At 38.2% G+C, this 19,706-nt stretch overlaps 1 protein-coding gene across 4 annotated transcripts; it reads right to left on the bottom strand.

Moving 5' to 3' along the window:
* Positions 1-733: 733 nt before the first annotated feature.
* On the bottom strand, positions 734-14,516 carry LOC122639321 (putative RNA-binding protein YlmH). Of its 4 annotated transcripts, XM_043832143.1 has the most exons (11): positions 14,308-14,512; positions 14,124-14,236; positions 13,510-13,641; positions 13,300-13,373; positions 13,114-13,219; positions 12,460-12,528; positions 11,319-11,383; positions 11,100-11,198; positions 1,058-1,157; positions 807-894; positions 734-775 (listed from the first exon to the last, which is right to left on the bottom strand). In XM_043832143.1, the coding sequence occupies exons 1-10, from the start codon at positions 14,456-14,458 to the stop codon at positions 832-834; spliced, it is 972 nt and encodes a 323-aa protein (XP_043688078.1). In that variant the 5' UTR covers positions 14,459-14,512; the 3' UTR covers positions 734-775; positions 807-831. The 4 variants fall into 4 exon arrangements, with proteins under 4 accessions (XP_043688078.1, XP_043688079.1, XP_043688077.1 ...); XM_043832144.1 differs by having other exon boundaries at positions 739-894; positions 1,058-1,154; positions 14,308-14,516; XM_043832142.1 differs by having other exon boundaries at positions 739-894.
* Between the last annotated feature and the right edge of the window lie 5,190 nt (positions 14,517-19,706).

The raw sequence follows: 19,706 nt of genomic DNA, 5'->3' as shown, positions 1-19,706 counted from the left end.
ATGTTAACCATTTAATGTCATATCAATGCAATAAGCTAAAGATTCAATACCACATTGACTGACATCAATTGTCTAGTTAAATCTCATAGGTATTGAGTTTAACCGTCTGAATTCTTGTCCAAGAGGAAGGATAAAACAAAGGGTCTATCATTTTACACTCCTTAGCATTATTGACCTAGTACCTGCTCCAGAATGATGGGCCATGTTAATACCAATCAAACAAGTGAGTGCAAGAGATTCTGAATGTTCAAAGCATTATGACCTGAAAATAGCATGATTATCCTTCATAATCATGCCTTCGCCGTGAACAGTCGGTGTAGAGGCAAGCCTTAGAAAATACCATTACTGATTTACTGCCCTGATTCTGAATACAAGTTACAAGGAGGTTGTTTAGGAGAAAGTTTTCCTTCACCACACCGTCCTAGGGTTCACATTTCACAAACCCCTATAGGGTTTTAGTATGGATTCCCATTCACCATGGCTTAAGTACTCGGTCCCTTTGTTTATATTGAAATGAAATTGACAATTGCTTGTTTTTAGAAAATTGCGGGCACTGTTCTGAAAGAGTGTCAGTTGTGAAAAAATGGATCTGATGTGTAACACACATTTCTATCAAGACTGATCTAACTGTTTTTCCAAATAGCTTTTAACATGCTTCTCTTAAGTTTCTTTCTGATGTACACAAGACCACATCTTTTTAACAATTGGGTTCAGAAATAACCTTAACCACTTTTGGCACAATAATAGGGTACCGAGCTCTCACTTGAACTTCTATTTCAGTGCTTCCAATTAACCATGATGAACGACTGAGAATTTGTGCTGCATTGAAGCTTATAAATATTGAATAAGCTCAACTGCAAACTTTCCCTTCTTCGTTGTGTTGATTTCCCCAATCTGCATGAAAGAGAGTTTGAATTTGAGGGAGGTTTCACCAGTGGAATAAGGCTGGTTCTAGCTTTCTTCAGGAGGTATTTAGGTACAGGGGCAGTGCAATTAATATACCATTTAGCATTGATGTGATCAGAAAGGAAATATATGACTGGATTTCATATCTTACCTTCAGCCTTCCTTTACCACTAACTGAAACAATATCTCCAGTTTTGAGTGTAGTTCCATTTTTTGTCACAGTATTCCAGTTGATGCGGACATCTCCAGTACTGAAAGAAATAGTTAACAGCATCATTATGAAAATTTGGTTCAGTTGGTAGGATAAAATTCTCTTTTAGTTTATGTAACAGGTTAACTACTGTATTGCCCCTATAAAAACTGAAAGTTTACATATATAGAACTACCTATGTTTATATCTTGAGAATGTGTCCAGAGTAATATCACACAAACTGACAAACATAAGGTGCCTTCCAACCAATGGACACTTTTTTTCCCAGAAAAATGTCAAACTCCAAATATCTATAAATGGTGTCTCTTTAGATTTTAAATAAGTATTTGGTACACTACAAATCGGTAACCATACTTGTCCACAACAACTGTATAGACCTAGTAGTAAAATTCTTTCTAGTGCCTTTTTCAGTTTGGTCCCAAAAAATGAGATGCTTTGGTACTTGAATACATCACATCTAAAAGATCAAATTCTATTACTATACTTTCTAAACTAATGAATCAACTAATTTTCCTCTTCACTTTAGGTCACTCTCAGTTACTTTCTTTAACGATCAATGGTCACAGGTGCATCACTCAATCAAAGCTTCAAGTTTGGTCAAAGACACCTCAGCTCTTGATCTCACTGATTGGGACAAAACATGAGTCTATAAATGTGCCTTAAATCTCAGTTTTAATAAAAAAAAAAAAATTCAGATTAAAGAAGTCAACCATTTAAATCGAATATTAATGCAAAATATTCCAAATCCACGTCTGGTATGTGTTATGGCCAAAAGCACCTGTTGTAGCCAAAAAAAGCAAAAGCTAGCCCAGGGGCGACTAAGATAGTCCCACATCAGTGAGTGAAGGGAAGACCGTGGTTCTTTTAACGATTGGAGTCCTCACTCCCTCATGAAGTCTTTTAAAACCGTGAGGGTGACATTAAGCGCCCAGAGCGGACAATATCATGAGACATATTCCCTGACCTAATCAGCACCCAAACAACTGAAACAGATTGAACGACCGAAATGGACTGAAATAACCGAAGCACAAATAAAAAAAATCTCACTGAATCAGCTTTGACCAAAATGAAACAAAATTTACAACTAAGATATAGATGGGCAGTGTAACAGTTTCAGATCTAAAACGACCAACAGTAATGATGCATACACAAAGAGAGAAGAAGAGAACCAGAGAGAAGCAAAAGAAAGAATAGAAGGTAGCATGATTTAAAATATCGGTATCGGTACTAGTATTGGTCTCAGCCGATACCGATAGTGATTGGCCGGAATCTGACGGTTTTACCCTCACTTTTCATTTATTTTTGACAGATTTACCCCTGAATTGGAACGTTGCACGGATATGGAATCAGGCATGTAACGGTATCCAATATGGCCGATACCAATACCGATTTTTTAAACCATGGAAGGTAGAAAAGGAGAGTGCTACTGAATGGAGAGAATGGTGTTAACCTCCAACCAACAGTAGTATATGTTTATTTATAATTAAGATATGCAGTAATGAGAACATTGGCCTTACTACTTAATGTACCCACTTATATGACCTAATAAGCAAGGGTATGACAAGGATACCCTTGCGGTACAATACCTTAACTCTTAATACTCCTCCTCAAGCTGAAGTACATTTGTGCTTCAGTTTGAAACATAGTTGTCAAGGCGTCGCCTAGGCAGTGCCTTGGCAGACGCCTTGGTCGCCTAGGCGGGCACCTTGGACGCCTTGTTCACCTAGTTGGTGTCGCCTTGAATTTTGACCCTCTCCATTGCCTTGGGTCGCCTAACCGCCGTGACAACTATGGTTTGAAACACTCTTGAAGACACATTTTTAAACAAAGGTTTAGTAAACAGGTCAAGAGGGCGGATCTCGACGCAATGGGTTGCTTATTAGTCTTTATTATGCAATGTAAGAGTTTAATTTCAGCCATAGAAGCTCAATTGGAATCGACGGTTGAGATATCGTAAGATATTTTAGGGTTTGATATGTGAGAAGTTACTTTTCAGCTTCTTAGTATAGGAATAAGTATCTATACATTGGAACAAGCTTCAATAAATTGGTACAAACATCAAGACAGTGGAGATAGTTTCTATGTCAAAACCAACCAATAGTGAAGCACTTCAAAAAGAAAATTAATTCTAGTTAATTAAGTTTTCCTTTTTATTTTCTCCATGTACAATCTCAACCCTAGGATTATAGGGGATGGTTGAGATTATTTTGAGCGATTCAAGGGTTTGTAAGGCCTATAAATAGTGGCCAATTATCATGTAATGGGTAGTGAATTTTGATCATTTTGATTAATGAAAGTACTAAGACACCTTCCTTTGAACTTAGAAGAGCTCTTCATTGAAACCTAGTAGTGTTTCACACCAGCCTTGAAGAGTTGATTTTGAGTCCTATATCTATCACATCACCCAAAAAAGACAAAAACATAGTTGCGGAATTTCAATTCCAGAATTTGGATGTGCAGAAGGTCTGTGTTCTCATCTAATTTTCACCAATCTATAGTCAGAATCGGAGAGTACTTTCTTCATCAAAGTTGAAACCCTACGAGTCTTCGTTCAGTTGGCTTTGGAATCAACTCATTATGAGTTACCTCGAGAGTTCCGTCCAATTTCCCAAGCTTGCGCAGTTCTAAAAATTCTTGAATCCGAGTTCAAGTTTATTGGAGCTTATTTCTATCTCTCCTGATCCAAGTCCAGCAGCCCATCTGGAGGCTTGCATCATAAACAATAAAATCTCTCACACAACCACTGGTTGGATAGGAAGATACACCCAATCCAACATTGCAGCCAAAAGAGAAGAAGAACATCCAACTGCAAGCTATAAAACTTTGTAATTCTTCATGCGCAAGGCAGCAAATGGGTGCATCAATCTTAATCAACATAAGAAACCCTAGTTTTGCATGTTTAACCAACTAGGGTTTCATACACAAGCAAAACAGCATAGGTAAAAGAGAGGAAACCCTTATGTGACTCTCAAAACAAGAAGATAGATCAAAGTTGTTGATTATTTATGGCTTTGATACCATGTAACAGTTTCAGATCTAAAACAACCAACAATAATGGTGCACAAACAAAGAGAGAAGAAAAAGAAAGGTTAAGAGGTAGCAAAAGAGAGTGCCACTGATTGGAGAGAATGGCATTAACCACCAATCGGTAGGAGTATGTGTTTATTTATAATAAAGATATTAGTATTTACAACATTGCCCTTACTACTTGTTAGCATTATTAGGAGTTCTTTTTTCTTTAGTTCAAGCTGGATCTTCTTTCTTTACTTATTTGTATAATCCAGCTTGAGGGGGAGTGTTGAAGTACTGTTCATGTGACACTGTTCACGTGAACAGTGATTTGGTTGATATGTGTATCTTCTATTTTCCTAGTCCTAGTTGGAGTCCTAGTTTCTAATTATGTCAAGTCCTAATTCTACTGTGAGTTGTTAGTCTTAGTTTCAGTTTGAGTTGTTAGTTCTAGTTCTTTTCCTATTGTAACTTGGAATCCTATCATGATTAGGAATTCCTAATCTGATTAGGAGTTCCCCTTTCTATTTATAATTTCCCCTCTATTATAAATAGAGGGGCTTTCCTATCAATGAAAACAAGTTATTATTCTCTCATTCTCTCTTTTTTCTCTTCTCTCAAGTTACTGGTTACAGGTCCTAGGTTTTCTACATGGTATCAGAGCTACGCAACCAGTGACTGATTCTCTCCAAGATTGCTGTTTTGAGAGTCTATTTTAATTTCTGGTTTGAAGAAGAAAACCCTAGTTCATAGAAAAAAAAGAACTAGGGTTTCATGTACTCAATTCATTTATTCGATTCTGAAACTTCTACATCAGATTTCGAATCTGATTTCTGCTCTTCAGATGAGTTTCAGATTAAATACTGATTTGTTGATCGATTAATGAAGAACCTGGTTCCGGGCTGTAGATGCTTTTGAAGAACCTGCTTTCGTTGAAGGTGCAATCCCTTTTTTGACGGTGATCGAGGGGCTGGAGTTCAGGACCTGCCCTATTTTTGCTCAGTTTCTCTTTGCTTATCGTCTTGCTGAGTGTTGCTTGGCTTAGTTGTTGGATGGGCTCTTGTTCTCTGATGTTGGCCATTGATTTCTGGTGGTATCGATTCTTTGCTGGTATTTTTTTGCTGCTGGTTCGATTGAAGCTGTTCTTCCACGGAGTCAAATATTTATCGCTGCTGTTCCCCTACCGCCAGATTGGAGTTGCAGGTTGAAGTTGCAGCTTTTGTTCCGCCTCCTCCTTTCCCTACTTTCTGATCTGAGTTTTTGCAAATTACATTAATTTTCTCCATGAGCTGCTGCTGTTTCTAATCGAAGAATCAGTTGGCTGCTGGTTCTCGTTTTCCTCTGTGGCTCGTTTTCCTCTTGTGGTTGGTTCTTTCTCCCATCGTGAGGTTGAACTGTTGAAGACAGCGTTATATTGTTTTTGGCTGGTTGCGTGAGGAAGACATCCAATATCTCAAAGTGGGCTTCCTTTTATGAGTTGGTTTCCTTTTTGGTTACTCTACTTTATTCCTAGTGTTTTATTTTATTCTTTAAGTTCCCTTTTATGCCCTTATCATCTTTTCTTATCTACCTTTGTCCTTATTTTACTGCTCATTCCAACATTACCCTTTTGCCTTGGGTGGTATTTGCAAGTAGATTTCATCTAAATTATCTACCCAAGAGCCCCTTGACAATTCGGGTTATTTACAAGATTGCCACTCTCCATAGCCATTATTTTACTTATTGCATCCCATTGCTTTTTGTTTACCAAAAAGGCCCATGCAAAATTCTGGTTATTTACGGAACTGCCATTACCTTTTAATACATTCCCCTATTTGACTACCCAATTGACCCTTGAAAATTCTGATTTATTACCAGTTTGCCCTTAGGCTTGGATTGTATTTAAAAGTGGATTTCCACCAAATTACAGTCATGCCATCCTTTTTTTTTCCAACACCGTTCCCTTTCAATAATTCTAATTCCCTTCATATCCCAAAACATACCTTTGGCATTTACCCATAACACCTTTGGAAACTTTTGGTAAATTACAATTTTGCCATTCCTTCCTTTTTAATTACCCATAGCATTTTTAGAAAATTTTGGAATATTATGTTTTTGCCCTATCTTTTACATTATCTCTGTTATGTCCACGTGTACTACACGTGAGGGGGGGATTATGTACAGTACACCTGCAGACATTGTAGAAGCAAAACTTGCAGGAACACTTGGTGCAAAGCATAGACGATCAGAGTTTTCACCATTGCCAATGGGTATCTACTTTGTTATTGGGTTGAGTCTGCCGTAAGGGGGAGATTGAAGTATTGAAATATTGAAGATATTTGGTTGTTGCCTATTTGAGGACTTTCGATTGGGTTGATACAGTTTTTTTCCGTTGCCTGATTCAGTTTGTTTTCGCTACTTGCTACTCTAGTTATTTCACTTCAAGATTCTAAGTCACTATGACAATCTGAGATTCATCACTGGATAGCTATTGAAGATCGTTGAAAGCTGCCTTTTTTTGGAAGACATTCCAGTCCCGGTTTGCTGATCATGTCTGTCCAAGTTTTGAAAATCTATTTTTCCAAGTTCTTGAAGGTTTATTTGGGAGCTGCATTCATATGTCAAGCTGGATTCTACTATAACTTAGTTTTTTTCATTTTGTTCAAGTTGGGCATTATTACCTTGTATGCGCCAACTTGAGGGGGAGTGCTAGCATTATTAGGAGTTCTTTTTTCTTTAGTTCAAGCTGGATCTTCTTTCCTTACTTATTTGTATAATCCAGCTTGAGGGGGAGTGTTAAAGTACTGTTCATGTGACACTGTTCACATGAACAGTGATTTGGTTGATATGTGTATCTTCTATTTTCCTAGTCCTAGTTGGAGTCCTAGTTTCTAATTATGTCAAGTCCTAATTCTACTGTGAGTTGTTAGTCTTAGTTTCAGTTTGAGTTGTTAGTTCTAGTTCTTTTCCTATTGTAACTTGGAATCCTATCATGATTAGGAATTCCTAATCTGATTAGGAGTTCCCCTTTCTATTTGTAATTTCCCCTCTATTATAAATAGAGGGCCTCACGTGAACAGTGATTTGGTTGATATGTGTATCTTCTATTTTCCTAGTCTTAGTTGGAGTCCTAGTTTCTAATTATGTCAAGTCCTAATTCTACTATGAGTTGTTAGTCTTAGTTTCAGTTTGAGTTGTTAGTTCTAGTTCTTTTCCTATAGTAACTTGGAATCCTATCATGATTAGGAATTCCTAATCTGATTAGGAGTTCCCCTTTCTATTTGAAATTTCCCCTCTATAATAGAGGCGCTTTCCTATCAATGAAAACAAGTTATTATTCTCTCATTCTCTCTTTTTTCTCTTCTCTCAAGTTACTGGTTACAGGTCCTAGGTTTTCTACACTACTTAATGGTACCCACCCATTCATAGGACCTAATAAGCAAGGATATGACAAGTATACCCTCGTGGTGCAACACCTTAACCCTTGTCAGGCAGTAACTGATATGGTGCTCTTATTGTAGCCACTATCGAAGGTAAAATATAGCATCACAAAGTATGCACTTGTATCTGACAAACAAGAAAAAATAGACAATTTTGATCCGATAATTACTCCTTTATAATTTGTCGAACCCTTCCCCTTGCAGATTTCTCTTGTGTCCATACAAGTGTCTGACTTGTGTGCATACAGCTAGACATACATTTGGTCACTGATGTACTCTAGCTCAATGTTAATGCAAAAGTCGACCTCGAACTAGGGAAACCAATAGGAGATCGATTGAAGCCAGGATCAACACGATAAGGAACAAATTAAATAACTAAAACTCTTTTTTTTTTTTTTATTGTTGTTTTCTATTACATATGAATAGAGAACATAAAGGATAAGAAGAAAGGAGAAGATGATAAAGAAGAGAAGGGGGTAGGGGAATGGCTCTCTCAGCCTGGGTGTCTCACCCACCGCCATCCCAGCTATTGAAACATGGAATTTCTCCCATAAGCGATGGCCAGCTTAGCCACAAATTCTATTATCCAATTCTCATCCTTCCTTACAATAGGGGGCCGATTGATAGCTTAGGCAAGCTAACAAAATAGAAGGCAGAAAATAGACACTTCCTAAAATAGAAAGTAGGAAATAAAAACTACTAAACCAGGCAACTAGTGACAATGAAAACTTATTGAATATAGAAACTAACTAGAATTAGAAACTACTAAGGCTTTATATATCAGCCTTCTAAAACAAAAGAAATGACACTAAAATAGAAACTAAATAAATTAGAAACTATTAGGCAGCAATAAATCTGTTTTGTCTTGCTATCTTCAGTGGGTCTCTCAGAATCTCAATTATTTGCTTGGACTTCTTTCTCCATTCAAGGCATATGGACCCATAATACAGTTCACGTGAACAGTAGTTCGGGTACTGTTCATGTGAACAGTAACTTCTTCTTTTTTTTGGGGGGGGGGGGGGAAGTCTGTTTTGTCTTGTTCTTCATGCTTCTCTGTGGGCTGGGGCTGCCTTAGGTGATGCTCCATCAAACCAACAAAAACTTGCCACATAATCAGACCAGGCTACCTCTCACAGCAGTTGAATCCAAAACCTTGCAGGGCTGGTTTTGGGCTTGTTCCTGCGGGTACATATGAACTTGTGATCTACATCAAATGTGGCCATTCTTGGATGTTTCCTTGCTATCCTAAATTTCTTGTTAGTTCTTTCCTCAGACTTGCTTTCCAAACAAGAATTAAGAGACACCCAAATACATATACTTGTAAGCTTTGCCCTTAGTTTGACTTATTATCTGCTTACCTTTTCACCTACATAATATAATCTTACCATACAAAGAGGCAAGAGAATAGAAAGCACTCTTCCATAATCTAAGCATTAAACAATTCCTATGTGAGGTTGCCCTTCAGTTAGTCCTTATGGGAGTTTGCCTTTCATTTTTGAGAAGCAACTTAGAGGAATACTCAACTACATATCAGGCATAAGAGATCAACTAAATTCAAAAAGATGTGTCGCCATTTCTGGATTTTGGGGCTTGCCGTGTCGGTTTACATACCAGAGTCTCATGTCTCCAAACATCATAGATTATTCAAAGACTGGGTACCACCACTGAGATGGCAAAATATAAATGATGCAGCGTCAGATTTCTAGCTGCAGTAGGAAACCTCCAAATACAGCTATCGAGTGGAGGGTTTCCAGTCTGTTTTGCTTTCTTTATCTCCTGTCCTGTCCAGGATTGGCTCTAGCCTTTCCTTTGTTTAGTCTGAGTCAGCTTTACACACAATTATAAATAAGTGTAAAGGGCTAAGCCCTTTCCATAATTTTTTATGAATTAGAAAAGCTTTCTGCTGCTGGTTCTGTGGATTTCAGACCCTATACAGCTGTGAGATTCAGTAGTGAAGCAATGGTGGATTCCAGGTAACCTCTGGTAGGATTCCAAGCTTGCCACCAGGTGGATGTCTGACTGGGTATCTCTCCTCTATCTTTCCCTATCTTCTCAATCGAATTCATGTCAGTTTTTTTAATTTCTACAGCCTGCAGTTTTGCTATTCCACTAGAATATATCAATCTCCGGTTAGTTCTTGAACTAGAATTTGATTGTTGATCTGTTTTCATATATTCCCTGGAATACTTGCCTTGGATTTCTTTGTTGCTCTTAAGTTTCAACTTCTGATCTAATCAGTCAACACCCATATCGATTTCAGAATTCCTACTTGAAGTCTGCTTCTTCAGACTCTTGTTTTGGTTTCTGATTTCAGTTCTTACCTTAGTTACCTACTTAATACCTTGACTGAGTTCTAAATTAGAACATTAAGCCCCACCATCGAATCTACTGTTCTGGGTTCCTAATCAAGAATCCTAGTTCCAACTTCCAGTAGGATTCCTCAATAACTTGGAATCTAACCATCAGAATTCCTTCAAACTTTGTAGGCCTGTCTATCAGACATTTCTAAACTGTTTTGACAGAGCTTTTGAATTTTCTCTTAAATCTGGTTTTTGTTCCTTACCTGCGATTCTGAATTTTTTTGGGTTTTTTAAACCCTAATCAATTAAGTGATTAGAATCCCCATTAATAAACTCAATATTCTGGTTATGGTATTGCAGAACCAATGGAAATGTTATTCACTCATCCTGCAGACTTCCTAAAGAGACGCACCAATGTAGAGTAAAGCCCAAAGAACTAAAAGGACATCCAAGAAAAAAGGTTCATGAAGTAGCAGTTTCAGAACCAGATTCTTGCTTGTATGGGCATGTGTATGATTCTGTTGTTCTCCTGGTAGAATTTCAGAAATTATTTTGCATTTCCTCATGGGAAGCAATGATAAGACCACATCATGAATTTTAAGTTTCAAAGATATCGCCAACAAGATGCCTTTTGATTCCTTATTAGAACACATTCTTGCTTCTTTCCTGTGATATGGCCCATAAGGTAGCAAAGAAAGCGTATTCGAGGAAAATCTGCCACACTAAACAAAGGAGGAAAGGCTATTAAATGACAAAGGTTCCCAATAATGTAGTGAGGGAAAACCCAAGCTAGAAACATAAGATGAAGGGCATGACTCCAAATATCTGTGGAAACCACAAAGTATAGTGGATTTTATATCTCCAATGATCTCCTTACCTGAAGGTATCACAAGTTTTCGTTTTATGCAGGACCCTGTGAAAATGGAGCCATTGCCTTGGGAAGGACAAGGAAAAAATCTAAACCGGGATGGGAGATAAATTTCCAAAGAGATTAAGAGGAAAGAGGCCAACAGGTTCAAAATCCAAGACATTACATCGGAATCTGAGTCCAGGATAAGGTTTGAACTATATTAGTGTTATAAATCATCACCATACAAAAGCAGAATGCAAGTGACAGCAACTAAAATCCAACCTTATTCCTTTTCTTTTATCTTCTTTTTTTTTTTTTTTTTTGGTGGGGTGATGGGAGGGAAAAATTAAACAGTGATCCAATCAAAGGGAAAAAGAATGTCATCCCAGTGGAAAGGGTAATACCTGATCAGATCAACTAGTTTTGAACGTGAAATCTTAAACCCAGCACTAGCTAGTGCATCAACTCTCAAAGATGCTTCAATGGCTTTAAATGATTTAGTCCTACAAAGGTTAGCAACAATGAGCAGTTTTAAGCAGAACAGGGTAAAAATTTATAAGAGATGAAAAACTAAATCAACAATATAAATAACCAGAGGAGTTAGCTAAATAATGAATTCAGACCTTGGTGGCTCATATTCTAAAGCAAGCAAGGGTATCTTTGAACAAGAGACTGGGACATTGCCAACCTACACAAAGAACATATATTACAAATGAGGATTTCATGGATATCTTATATTCAACTTAATATAAGAGGGCGGGCCTTGGTGCAACAGTAAGGTTGCTCCATTGTGACCAAGAGGTCACGGGTTCGAGTCTGGAAACAGCCTCTCTGCAAAAGCAGGGGGTAAGGCTACGTGCATTATGACCCTTCCTAGACCTCGCAGTGGCAGGAGCCTCATGCACTGGGTACACCCTTTATTATATTCTACTTAACTATGAGCCTAGCAGTTTTCAGAAATAAACTTCCACAAAGAATTCACCTCATTCATTAACCTCAAGATTACATCATTTGAAGTTTCATAACCTTAAGAATTCTTCAAATATAAATTTTCCAACTTTATGGTAGATGATGATAATAACTGGCGACATCAGATTCATAGATCACTTCTGTGCTACTTATGTGAGGATACTTCAATTCTTAAAATTTAATAATGGCATACTCATTACATGCAAACCAACATACCAATACTTCTTGTGTGCAATCAATATCTTGCTTTTTTCAATTAGTAAGTATGTGCCACCTAAATAATTCCCCCCCCCCAATATATCAGGTAAGTGCATTCTTGCCATATTACACAGTTCCATGAATGAGACAAGTACATCAGAAACATATCTTGTACTATATAAAATAAACAGCTGGTAGTGTCTCCATTTCATGTAATACAAAATCACAATTGATAGACAAACACACTAAGAATGTATACTAATTGGGTCAAATTCAATTCACAAAATAAAAGTTCTTTTAGTTTTAACAATCCTAGAGGGCAGACCTTGGCACAGCGGTAAGGTTGTTCCATTTTGACCAAGAGGTCGCAGGTTAGAGTTTGGAAACAGCCTCTCCACGAAGCAGGGGTAAGGCTGCGTACATTATGACCCTCTCCAAACCCTGCAGTGGTGGTAGCCTCGTGCACTAGGTACGCCTTTTATTTTTTTTAGTTTTAAAAATCCACTAAATAATATTAACAATAATTCTTCAGCATTATTTGCCATAGAAATGTAAAGCATTTATGCTAATAATAGAATGGGAAAAAAAAAACTCTACCTTGTCCAATGACAAAACAAGAAACTCAACAAGTTCTGGAACTATAAGAACCTGAGCCCCCTTCTCGCCCTGGAAAACATGAATAAAGGATCAACCAAAAACTCTTCATCAAGGATAATTCTAAAGGTTACAACTAGAGTATCATGGACTTTTATATTAGAAAATGCTGTGCATGCCGGATAAAGACAACTGAGACATTGAATCTAATTAGATATGCCAAAGAAAAACCATGTCATCAGATATAATGCATTCTTGGACCGGCCAACATTTTCAGTGTTCCAAGAGAATGAGGACGGATTTGCCTAATTGCCTGCCTTTATTGCATGTGCAGCAGGGATCCTGATTTTCCCTCACAGATTTTAATAATATGCACAATAGTAATTAGAAAATCTATAATTTAGGCTCTGCTTGTGATAGTAATCATATTCCAAGAAGCTTAGGCAGGAAAATTGTGAGAACCTTGCCATGATATAGCCAGGTTGAGCAGAGTACACCTAATATCTTTTGAGGGGAAAATGAATGAGGCCACATTCACACACACCACCTAGATTGATTTTCAAACAATACTTTTTCTCATACTAATTTTATAATATCAGAAAAATTCATAATCTGACTAAACATTCACACACACCATCTAGAATTTCAGAAATTAACCTGCAAGAGAATATCTCCAAGCTTCTCCCTTGCAATCCCTGTACCAAGAATTGCGCCAAGGAAGTCACCATGAGAACAAGGTTGAAACCCAAAATTTCCTGTGATACTGGAAGGGACAACCATTAAGCCATTGGAGACAAGAGCTAACTGAACCAAAGCAAAGTTCAAAAATATGGCATTGCAGACCTTAATGCAGCAACAATATCAGGATCGGTGGTCATTACTTCAAAGTGTCCAACCGAAAGCCGACAACGTTCAGCCTAGGAAACACCAATGGCAAATAAATGAATGAATGCTCTATCACCAAAAGTAATTAACAATGATATTACATAACATAAAAGTAAGAATGCACATTTAAAGCTTTGGATAAAATGAACCAGCAGTTATTTTTTCAACCTGTGGATATCCTCCCTGAGCTACTGCTTTAACATCAGCCAATTTCTCCAATGCAAGCATTGACTCCTTTAGAATGGGCGGTGTAAGAAAATTTGTGTGGAGAACTTCTCTTCTGGATGATGCCCGTCTTGCCTTGTGAATTGAGAAGCCCAGATTAAGAATCATCTCAAAAAGTAGCATAAAATGAGTAGAAAAATTCAGGGTCAGCCCCAATGGCATCAATTTAAATCAGTGAGAATGCATTCATCCATCACAATATTTAAATAAACGTTTCCATCATTCCACAACATACACTGATTTCTGTAAGGGACTTTAACATCAGAATTGCCAACTAATAACTGCTGCTTCATTCTTCAAAAGTATGGATTAAAGCAACCATTCAAAGAATGCTTCCCTTTAAATGGATGTGATTTATGAGCCAGGGACTGAGCCACAAACTACTTCCTTAGGGTTTTTTTTTTTTTTTTTTTGGGGGGTGGGGGAGGCTACTCATTGTTGTTCAGGTTCAGGCTTCATATGGACAAAAGAAACACCATTTAAAATTAAAAGAGAACAGATTTTGTTCAAAAGCGAAACGCCAGAATGGAATATTTACCACTGAGATATGCAAATACCATTTCAAGAGTATGCTTCACAGCCTCTATTGCATCCTTATCCCCTACTCCTTGAACCAAAGCATCAGTGTCCTCCCACTTCTTAGCATTGGGCAGACTACATATGCCTGCAACTATTTCGAAGTCAACATGGAATTACAATTTTTCTTTCTTTCTTTTGCAAAAAGCATCGGAGAATACATACCAGAAGAATTCCAAGGTGTTGTTACGAGAGGAACAGAGCGACGTATTAATCCATAATGGGAAAGCTTATGACTATGGAGGGGACGAATGTCTATAACTGCCCTTATTACTTTCCTGAGAATCGCCGGAGCTGCAAAGCTGTTACCTGCCATTCCCCGTGAGTTGCATACCAAGCAGACAACTGAGAGAGTTGAAAGTTGAGACGGGGATACAAAGCAGTAATTGGGAAAATATTGGGTATGCTAGCGGTATACCCTACGGTAGCATCCTATTCCTAAGTATCATTGTATCCATCTAAAGGGGAGAGACAATGCTAGCATAGAGTATACCACTAGCATACCTATGGAATTTTTATCACCTGTGGTTCCCCTGCCTGTTACGGTTTCCTAGTGCCTCTAATTAAAGGGGGGTGGACCCCACTCGGGCAGTGTGTTCGGTCAAGAGGTAGAATGGTCATTTCAACCCCCCCATGAAAGGAGCCGCACAACCATATCAGTTAGCGAACCTCAGGGGATAAAGGTTCCATACCTATGCCTCTCCCGTAAAATTATATCAAAATAATGCAAATCTAATGAAATATTGCCATTTCAGGCTTTCAGCCTTTCGAGGGGTAATTTTCCTAATTTAACCAACCTAAGAGTAACAAAATGAAGCACACATAGGGAAAAGGATATAGTTACCAATAAAAAAAGGAAAAAAAAAGAAAAAGAGAAGGATAACTTTTTTGTGAATAGAAAAGATAATATTATACTCTTGACATCAAAATGGTGGCAGACTTGATTTTATTATTTTTTTTATCAGAAACTATTTTACTTAGATTATGTTAAAATCATAAATACAATCATTTGTCTTGGTACAACGGGCTTTAATAGCTAAATTATGAGCCAAAAAAACATCAGATCTATCTTTTTTGGAAATACAAAAAGTGGATGCCTGCTTCAAAAAAGACCTTAATATCCCACAAAACCGAGAATAATTCTCATGGCCATTCCTTTGTTGTGTTAGTGAGCCAGTTGATGATATCACTGCAATCAGTCCAGATGTTTATAGTTGTGCTTGGAGATGGCTTTGCTTACTACAGCCCGAGTAACACCCCTTGAGCCTCGGCCTCTTGTGAAGTTCCTATACAACCATGGTTAGAATAAGCCCCAATAAAATAACCATCCTGAAATAGTAATGTTGTCCATCTTGCTTCTTTGGTTGTTTCCAAGAAGCTGTCATCACATATAATTGTGATAGAGTTAGGAGGAATAAGTTGGGGTAGATCCATTTTACTTAAACAGGAGGGTGGAGGCCTAGGACTAGGTTCCTCATGTGGTTCCTCAAGTGGTTGAGGGATGAGGTGGAGCTCATTGGTCCATGTACAAATGTTATGCATAATTTTCAAAGGATTGGATTTACTATTGGTGGACCAGCAGTGGTTCCATTCGAACCAGATGAAATAAGTAGTGATAGCAAAAAAAGACATGAATTGCTTTGGTTGGAAAGTAGGCCATGGTTGCTGGTCCAAAAGTGATGAGAATAGCTGGCATAGGGAATCAGCACGGAGAGATTCAGTATGAAAACCCAGTGGCCGGACCTGACAACCAAATATGTTTTGCAATGTCACAGGACAAAAAGAGGTGCCATAAGGTTTCAATGCTCTTCCCACACAGGACACAAGAATCAGTGATTGGAAAAATCTTTTTTAAATTTTCTCTATTACCAATGCCATTAAGTAGAATTTTTCAGCAGAAGAGTTAGAATTTAGGGTGGATTTTTAGAGACCACAAGGTTTTCCAAAGCTTAGGGGTACACTGGGGAGTAGATTTGGATTGTTTGGTTTTGGAGCATGTGTGCAGCAATAGAACATGGAAAATGGATTTGTTGAGCTCGACTTTCCATCAAGAAGATGTTAAGGAAATCTTGAAAATCCAACTTAGTTTGTTTGATCATCCTGATACTAGAAGGTGGATTGATGCAAAAGATGGTATCTATTCTGCCAAGACTGCGTATCATTTCTTGTGTAAACACCAAGAGATCAAGGAAAGATCAACTACATCCTCATCATCCTCTACTTCTCATGTGCCTATTCCCACAGAAGTGTGGAAGCAGATTTGGGGTTGTCACACCATGCCCAAGATCCAGAGTTTTCTTTGGCGTGCATCTGCCGAAGGCTTAGGTACAGGCGACGGTTTGTGTAGAAGGAAAGTTCCAATCGATCCGGCGTGCTCGAGATGTGGATGTTGAAAGGAAACAGTGAGCCATTTTCTTCTAGATTGCCCATTTACTAGAGTGGTATGGTTCGGGAGCCGTCTCTCTTATATACCTCCTAGCTCAGACCCAGAAATCTCAAAATTCATCCAACATTGGCATAAAAGCACCTCATCTAGCAAGCAGGTTGGGGAGCGTCCTTTCGGGTTTTGCTTCTTCCATTTGTTGGGCCCTTTGAAAGGCTAGAAATGTGGTCATTTTTCAAGAGGAATTTGGCTCTCCATATGAGGTAATTAAGCTGGCTGAACATAAATTTTCTGAATTCAGTGATTTCCTTATGATTGGCAAGAGGGATGATGCACACAACAAGACTCCTTAGCCTTCGAATCCTCCAAGTCTTGGTTATTTTATGCTTAATTCAGATGTCTCCTTTACGGGTGATAAGGGATGATTGGGTTTTATTATTCACAACTTAGAAGGTCGAACCTTCTTGGTAGTATCTTCACCCTCCTCCTTCACCTCGGCTCTATGAGGAGAAGTCCTTGCCCTTAGGTCAAGACCGTTGTACGCTATCTCTAAAGCCATTGATGACCTGATAGTGGAATCTGATTGCATGGAGCTTATTGCTATGTTATCTAAAAAATCTACCCCCCACCCTTGGCGATCCTGGATATTGTGGAGGACATCAAGCACCTATCCACTTTCTTTAGGCCCTGTTCCTTCTTCTATATTTCCAGGGAGACTAACAACGTGGCTAACTCCCCTGACAAGGAAGGCCTTGTCTTGTGCATGTGAGACAACATGGTCGCTTTCCACCCCTTGGTTGTCGGACATTTGTAATTCAAATACCTTGTGCTAGACACGCATAAATAAATAGTCCTTCTTCATACCCAAAAAAAATGGAGAATTAACAAGTTATAATATTATTTTTTTTTACTTTTTATTTATACATAAAAGTATTTAATGCAATTTTTTCAATAAGGATAAATCAATTATTTCACATAGGAACTACATTAAATGACTTTCAACATTTTTAAAACCTCATTTTTCCCCTACATTAAATATTGCATTAAAAAATAATTTAGAAATTAGATAGTGGGCAAAAAAGTAAATTACAATCTTTTCATATTGAACCTTGGTTACAACAGAATTTTCCATTATATTTTTGCTTAAATGACATCTACTATATCCAACTTTATAGAAACTTTGTCCAAGGTGTCTCATGTTTCAAAGATTATGTTTGAGGTACCTCATATTTTTTAGATGTTATTTTTTGAGTATTTTCTCTTTCTATATTTTTAGTTCGGAAACATTTCTTCTACCACCCACTAAACATTCTGCCACCATACTAGGGTTCACAAATCCCCATAGGGTTTTAGTATGTTCCTCAAAATACCCTCCTGATACCCCCCGTGTGCATCTAAACCCGCCTCGATAAATGAGAATTCATTCAACACTGTTGACGGAAAATTCGATCCTTCCAATTTTGTGTAGATGTCATATTTGTTATATTCTTTACCAAAAAATTGTTTAATCTTTTCTCCAGCCAATCTTCAGTAGCACCCAATGTGTCAGAGCGGCCATGTGGATTTCCAAGGTCTAGAGGTGTGAAGACCTAGGTAGTAAAGCGGAGTTACCAAGGAGGGCACTTCGTCGCTGCTTAGTCGGAATCCATAGGATTTTGAGGCAAAATGCCAGTATTTGCATCGTAACCTGGAGAAGAGTGATCTCTCCTTCTCTTGTTCTCCCCCTTCTTCTTCTTCATCCAATAGGTGCTTGGAAGTATTATTATTGGTACTACCTCATCTGATTCTTAATGGTTCGCATCAATTCTCGCCAGAGCATGCTTGGGCTGCCGCACTGGTATAGTCTTATTCTTGGAGGTTACGAGGCAACCCCAATCAGTCCTTTGAGTTATTTCTAAAGAAGATCTTCCATCAGGGATTAATTGATCAGTGAGTCTTTTCAAATTCTCTTGACACTTTATGAACTTGACATGTTTTGCATTTTGATCTTCATTTATTATCTGTGAGCTTCACGAGGAATCTACTTCTGAAATTATTGTATATTGCGCCTGTTTATTGTGGCTAGTTTTTTCCCTCTGGTAGTCTCTTTGCATGCGGTTATCATCATCTCTATTTGTTCATTACGCATATTATTCTTCCTGCCTGCTTTCCTTGTAAGGTCTACATGGTTTGAATGGTTGTGGAATTGCTCTTTGTTAAGGTTGGTAGCAGTGGAAGAACTGCTGATCCTTCCTCCTCCCTTGTATCAATCCTTTGTGTGTTTGTGCTTGTGGATAAGTCGTACGAAGCCTTTTTCTCCACCATGGAACCCCAACCTTTCGGCATCATTACCCCCTTCACTTTTGACGACTCTTCATGCCACAAGGTCTTCGTCGAATGCTTGGCTGCCGAATTCACTTCAAAGCCGGATTTACTTGAATTGCAGGTTGCCCCTATTGAGGTCTCAGAAATTGTTCTCCATAATGCAAGGCTCAATATTCAGTTTTCAGTTGTCAGATGGGTTTTGAACAAAGTGAGCATGTCGGTTCTAGAGACACGTTTGATGTTCTCAGTGATGGTTGATTTTGAAGCGCTGGTGGCTAGCCGCAAACAATCACCGGGTTAGATATGAAAGCTTTAGCGCTTAGCTGTGGGGGAATTGGCCGACCCTCGACCAAGAAAGAAATTTGACATCTTGTGTTTAAGCACAGGCCAACCTTTTGCTTCCTATCAGAAACCAAAAAATCAAGTCCTTTTCACCTTAGCTTTTGTCGTTCCTTTTCTTTCTCTAATTCTCTTTGTTCTCCAGCTACTAATAGATCTGGGGGTATGCTGTTGATGTGGTCTGATTCAGTTTAGATTTCTTTACTTTGGCAATCTGATTGGTGTATGCATGTTGAATTGTATATTCCAGACTTGAATCAGAAATGGAATATGATTTTGTCTACTTTAGCTGCTTGGAAAGTATCAGAAAGGTCCAATTTGAATCTCTTTTGACTCTCTCCTCATTCATTCACCTTCCTTGGCTCTTAGTTGGGGATTAGAATTCCTATTTGTCAAAAGATGATAAGAGGGGAGGTAGATAAATCACAGACTCCCAACTGGTTACTTTCAACAACTTCATTAATTTTGCTTGTGTGTCTGATTTGAATGGATCAAGCAACCACTTCACTTGGACCAACAACCAATTCGGCGAGAGGCG

Source organism: Telopea speciosissima, chromosome 9 (assembly GCF_018873765.1).
Source record: "Telopea speciosissima isolate NSW1024214 ecotype Mountain lineage chromosome 9, Tspe_v1, whole genome shotgun sequence".
Classification (NCBI taxonomy): domain Eukaryota; kingdom Viridiplantae; phylum Streptophyta; class Magnoliopsida; order Proteales; family Proteaceae; genus Telopea; species Telopea speciosissima.
Note: the sequence above shows the minus strand (reverse complement) of the source record. Positions and strands in the feature narration are given on the sequence as shown.

Bases quoted from the DNA above. Each gene is read 5' to 3' on its own strand.
- LOC122639321 (XM_043832143.1), bottom strand. From the start codon at position 14,458: ATGGCAGGTAACAGCTTTGCAGCTCCGGCGATTCTCAGGAAAGTAATA. The intron at 13,220-13,299 runs GTCTGCAATGCC...TGTCCCTTCCAG, and splicing joins GATATTGTTGCTGCATTAAG to TATCACAGGAAATTTTGGGT. The intron at 895-1,057 runs GTAAGATATGAA...TCTTTCATGCAG, and splicing joins GTGGTAAAGGAAGGCTGAAG to ATTGGGGAAATCAACACAAC.